At 47.7% G+C, this 6000-nt stretch overlaps 1 protein-coding gene across 1 annotated transcript in view; it reads right to left on the reverse strand.

Annotated features, from left to right (window-relative positions):
• NUP160 (nucleoporin 160) overlaps positions 1-3959 on the reverse strand; it is a 45595-nt gene extending 41636 nt beyond the window's left edge. Inside the window, exons 1-2 of the mRNA XM_014861370.3 lie at positions 3803-3959; positions 3440-3551 (exon numbers count right to left, since the gene is read on the reverse strand). Of these exons, the coding sequence (XP_014716856.2) occupies positions 3440-3551; positions 3803-3902 (212 nt within the window). The 5' untranslated portion in view covers positions 3903-3959. The remainder of the gene's footprint in view (positions 1-3439; positions 3552-3802) is intronic.
• Positions 3960-6000: the final 2041 nt, after the last annotated feature.

A 6000-nucleotide genomic window follows, 5' to 3' on the forward strand; every position in this document is an offset into this window, starting at 1 on the left:
TGTTCTTATGTCTGATCCACGTGCAGCATTTACCAGTTTTTCACTCTCCTTCTTGAAATATTTCCCTCAGCTTCTGGGACACCACTCTTTCTGTTCAACTCTTACCTCACTAGCTACTCCTCAGCCTCCTTTGCTGGCTCCTCATCTTCCTAAATACTGGAGTGCCCCAGGGTTCAGTCTTCAGCCCTCTTCTCTTCCCTCCACAAGTGGTTCTCATCTGGGGGCCGTTCTGCCCCACTCCCCAAGGACATAAAGCAGTATCTGGAGAGATTCTTGCTTGTCACGCTGGTAGGGGTGGGTGGGTGGGTGGTTACTATTGGTATGTAGTGGGTAGAGGCCAGAGATGCTGCTCAACACCCTATAATGTACAGAACAGCCCCCCACAACAAAGACTTATCTGGTCCCAAATGCTGACAGTGCAGAGGCTGAGAAATCCTGATTTATACTCATTCTATACGTGATCTTATTCAGTATAACAACTCTGAACGCCATCTAATGCCAACAATTCCCAAATCTGTATCTTCAGCCCAAACTCTCCACAGAACTCCTGATGACTGCCTCAGCACTTCCACCTGGATATCTGACTATCTCAAACTAATCCTGTCCAAAACAGAATTCCTGGACCCAGCAAACCCAAAAAACAAAGAAACAAAACTACCTGCTTACCTGGGCTCTTTTCCAACTGAATTAATGGCTTCTTTATAACTTCTGGTTGCTTGAGGCAAAAATCTGGGGGTCGCCCTTGACTCTTCTTTCTGTATACCCCACATCTGATCCAACAGTAAATTCTAACACATTCACCTTCAAAACACATCCACACTCAGAACATTTCTTACTGCTTCTACCAACACCACCCTGGTCTAAGCCGCCACCATCTCTTGTCTGGATTGTGGCACCAACGTTCTAACTGGTCTCCTTTCTCCCACCCTTTTCCCACTACACTCTCTTCTCAACCCAGAGTCACAGCAATCCTTTAAAAACACAAGTAGATCATGTCGTTTCTCCACTTACAATCCTCCCATCTTACTCAGAGTAAAACCCAAAGCCTTAAAATGATCGACAAAGCCCTGATCTGGCCCTCGGCTACGTTTCCTATTATCCTACTCTTTCTTCACTCAGCTGCAGACACCTGTCCCCTTGTCATTCTTTGAACATGACAAACAAGCCCGTCTCAGAGTTCTTTGCACTTTTTCTTCCTTTTTCTTGGAAGTTTCTGCCTGATATTCTTGTCCCCCAAATATCCTTACTTCCTCTGCTCAAATGTCAACTTATCCCAGGGTATTGCCCGCCTAACCCATATAATATATTAACTCCCACAGGTATCCCCCTTCCCTTGTACCTTGCTTCCCCGTTCTCTATTCCACTTATCACCTGACAAACTACATTTATTTGGTTTCCTCGGTTACTGTTGTTTACTGCTTGTCTCCCTCCACGAGAGCAGGGACTTTGTCAGCTTTGTCCCTCCCATATTCCCAGTCCCTAAGCATTAACTAGACTACACCAGGCACTCAAAAATATTTCTTAAATGAGATTTGTATCTCTAACATAGGTCTTTCTTCTGAGCCTCAGACCTGTAAATTTCTTTCTTTTTCATTTTTTTAAAAGATTGGCACCTGAGCTAGCATCTGTTGCCAATCTTCTTTTTTTCTCTTCTCCCCAAAGCCCCCTAGTACACAGTTGTATATTTTAGTCATAGGTCCTTCTAGTTCTGCTATGCCACCTCAGCATGGCTTGATGTGCAATACCATGTCTGCACCCAGGAGTCGAACCAGCGAAACCCTGGGCTGTTGAAGTGGGTGCCCGAACTTAACCACCTGGCCATGGGGCCGGCCCCAGGCCTGTAAATTTCAACACCTATATGACATTGCCAAAGGGCTGCTACAGATACTTCAAATTTAGTACGTCTAAAAGAATTATTCACATCTCTCCAAAACCAATCTTCTATATGTCAGTAAATGGCAACCCCTCTGCCCAGTATCTGGTTAGTCATACTAGAAACCAGGGAGTTATCCTTGCTCCCTCCTTTTTCCTTACCATCCCCCTCCCCATTCATACCCCTTCCCATTCGTATTCAATCTATCACCAAGTCCTAGTGAATCTACCTTCTTTTTCAATTTTTTTTTTTTTTGAGGAAGATTAGCCCTGTGCTAACATCTGCTGCCAATTCTCCTCTTTTTGCTGAGGAAGACTGGCCCTGAGCTAACATCCATGCCCATCTTCCTCTACTTTATATGTGGGACGCCTACCACAGCATGGCTTGCCAAGCAGTGCCATGTCCGCACCTGGGATCCAAACTGGCGAACCCCGGGCCACCGAAGCAGAATGTGTGCACTTAACCGCTGCGCCACTGGGCTGGCCCCTGAATCTACCTTCTAAATGTATCTTGAATCCACCTATTTCTCTTTTCCTAGCCACTCCCACAATTGGATCACCAGCATCTCTTACTACGGCCATCATAAAAGGAAACTCTTCTTTTGTATTATAGCCATAAAACTCAAATCCACTTTCCACAAAGTAGACTGATTCTTCTAAATGCAATTTTGATCACGTTAGTAAGCTTTTAAGACCTTTTAATGATTGCTCAATGTACTTCGGCTAAAATCCAAAAACCTTAAAAGGGATCTAAGGGTCCTCCATGATCTGAGTTCGGCCTACCCCCTGTCTCAGCATCTGTCACATCACTTTTCATTTTACCCACTGCACTTAAGCCACACAGACCTTCAGTCAGTTTGTCAAACCTGTCAAGTTCTTTCCACCTCATGGACTTTGCATATGGTGATCCCACTTGCTGAACTGCTCTCTCCCCCAACCCCCTGCCTGGCTAACTTTTCATCCTTCAGATTTGGGGTTAAAGGTGACTTCCTCAAAGTCCTTCCCAGCCCCCACCAATAATATTTGGTCCTCCCATTATCCTCTCATAACCCCTACACTTCTCCTTTGAGGCAAATATCAAAAACTTGTATTTATATCTATGTTGTGGTCATTAGTTCTTTTTCCTTCTTAACTGTCCCATGAAAGGCGAGTCAGTATCTATTATTACACTGCTACATCTTGCACGAGGAAAATAGTGGGTGATTTTGTTCATTACTTCCTCCCTGACACACCTTGCACAGTGCCTGACCTGTAAAAGCTCAAACATAACTGTAAAGGAAGGAAGCCGTAAAGCACTACAAAATCATAATGGGTTCATGTTCAAAACTGGTCTTTGGGGCTTTAGCCTCTAAGCCACATTTCCTCTGCTTTTAGTGCTGCCTGGGAGGGTATCTCTCCTAGAACTGTATCTCCTTAATTTTCTCGTGGTTCAGATATGAACAGAAGGCAGTCTTTCTCTTTTCCTGTCGATTACCGCTTTGGAGAATGACACCTGGGGAACAGCCAAGAAAATTCAAAAGCCGAACAACCCTCCCTTCCACGGGGGTTTGGCGAACACAGTACTTACCAATGAATGAACCTGTTTCTGGTGACGGAGAACAGCTTGCCGCTTTCCACATAGTAGAAGCCTCCCGCGCTCTCACTGTATTTGACTGCTCCGGCCAATGCACCTGCAGTCCCTGCAAAAGGAGAGGGGTCAGCCTGCACACGTGGTTTTGGGGGACGACAGGGGCTGATGGCGCTGAGAAAGCAGAAGGTGATAGATGGACAATCCACGCAAAAAGAAGGGGAAGAAAAAAGGAAGTAGGACACTCCCGGGACTATAAGCATGTGGATTCAGAAAGATGAACTGGGGGTCAGAGATTTAGGGACCCACCGGGGGAGCCCAAGGGAAAGGATTGGATCGCGCCCCCCTTGGCTGCTCCCCTACCAACGCCGCAAACGGTGAATTCTCGAAAATGTCTCGGCCTTTCGCGCTCAGCTCCGCTCAGCTCCAAGAAGCTCCGTTCTATCGCTCCCGCCGCCGCCATCTTCCCGCCGCCGCCGCAAGGCCCGACGGGACACCAGCAGGCCGGGCGGCTGTCGTCACTTCCGGGGCGGGGCGGCGGAGACGCGGACTGTGAAGGATCCGGGCGAGGAGGAGGGCGGGCCCGGCGCGTCGCCGGGAGCCTGCAGTCGCGTTGGCTGGGGAGTGAGGGTCGGCAGCTGGGAAGCCAGAGGAGGAAGGGGCGGGGGGAGCCGGCTCTCCCTGCGGAGACCTTCCCGCAGCGGGCTAGGAGGCCTCCGGGGGCGGTGCCCTCAGGAAGGGGGCGGAGCCGGGCTTGTGTCTGTTCGAAAACACGCGCGGGCGGCGGCTGAGCCTCCCGGGAGGGGCGGGTCCGGGGAGCCGGGCCGGTGGGCGCCCTCTGCCGGACTCCGAGTTTGCCGGCGCCTCTCCCTGCGTCGGTGTGTCGCTCTGCGAATCTTCGCCGGGTCTCCTTTTCTTCACCCTTCAGCGACACGTGCGATGGGGGGAATGAAGAGGAGAGGGGCCCTCTGTGTTGGAATTCTTGTGTGATGAATTCCATATTCTCGTGTAGTGATGAGTTCAATAAAACATTAAATGTGCAGCCTGCTGAGATTCCCTAAATGCTTCTCCCTTGCGTACGTGAAAGGAATTTGCCTGTCGTTCCACCCGTGGTCTGGATGTTTGGAAGATACTGCGGCTTTACCCATGTCGAGGGCCGAGTAGATGCTCAATATTGAGGAAAATGCTAATTTTCAGGGGGAAAGGTTTTTTTTTCCTTGATGGTCACCGTTTGTTAAGCACTGCTCTTATTCTTGTTATTACCAGTGTCTGCAACCGTTCTGTGTCCTCTGTTTCATTCCTCCTGTTCTGACCGACCACTCTTCCCTATCTTTCCAGCTCCCTCCTTCTAGGACACCAACTCGAGCAGTGCCTTACCTCCATCCCACTGATAAATAAATGAAAAGCAATAGGATATATTGAAGTATATGAGGAAGCCATTTGGTGTAAAACTGATTTAGCCTGACCTTGTTCTACCGAAAGGGCCTGATGTAGCCTGTTGAGCATGCATTGTACGTCTGCTTTAAATATTTAAATATTTACTATGGCCCAAGGACAAGAATGTAACCTCCCCTGTAGCAGCATTTCCTTTAGGATCAGCATCTTTCCCTAAACTAAGGATTAATTACTGACCTGCTGTGCTCACCTTGTGACCACTGAACTGCTGTGCTCATCCATCGGCTGTGCCAGTGCGGCATCTTGTGACAATTGTAAAAGGGACATTCCTATCGTATGTGATGTATGTTCTTTGTTCCAAGTTGGTATATAACCACTCTGTACACCCCACCTCTTTGGTGCCCTTTCCTTAGGGAAGGAAGGCCCCAGGCTAGTCCTCAGGTCTGGCTTATAATAAACTCACCCCTATTTTGATTTATAGATTGATTATGGATTATTTGCATCAACACCACCTACAATCCATTGTTCCTACCACCTTTTCACTGTCCCTCACTTCCTTGATGTTTCCTTTTTGCTCTGCTTACTCCCTTGCCTGGCTCTCTGTCTTCGTCATATCTGGTAAAAACCACAACTTCGATTAACTCCGAATCGGGAGCAGAAAATGCCTGGAGGAAAATATACAGCTATACTGACACGCCTCCCTCTACCTCCATCATCACTCTGAACCTTGAATGGGCCCATAAAGCTGCCCAGGAGACATTGTAACACTTTGTATTTTCCTTGTCTGTTTATCTTCCCAGATGAGTATTTCACACTCCTCTAACCTGCAACACCTCCATCCTTATCTTCACTCTCAGCTTGCTTCTTCACTTAGTAAATTGATGCAATCAAAAGAGAATTTCCCTCACGACCACACCTCCCTCCCTCCCAGCCTCTGTACCCACATACTCTGCTTTCTTTTCCTGTTACTATAAATTGAACTGTTTTGCATAAGCAAAAACAACCTTTCTACTTTTCCCCTGATCACCTGCTCAAAGACATCATTCCAGCAATTCCCTCCTCCTCCATCTTCAAATTTTCCCTCTTTTTACTGACTTGTTTCTCTAAGCATACAAACATGCTGTTTTTTTCTCCTCCCCACCGCAAACAATCCTCATTTGATCTCC

This window comes from Equus asinus, chromosome 17 (genome assembly GCF_041296235.1).
Source record: "Equus asinus isolate D_3611 breed Donkey chromosome 17, EquAss-T2T_v2, whole genome shotgun sequence".
Classification (NCBI taxonomy): Eukaryota; Metazoa; Chordata; class Mammalia; order Perissodactyla; family Equidae; genus Equus; species Equus asinus.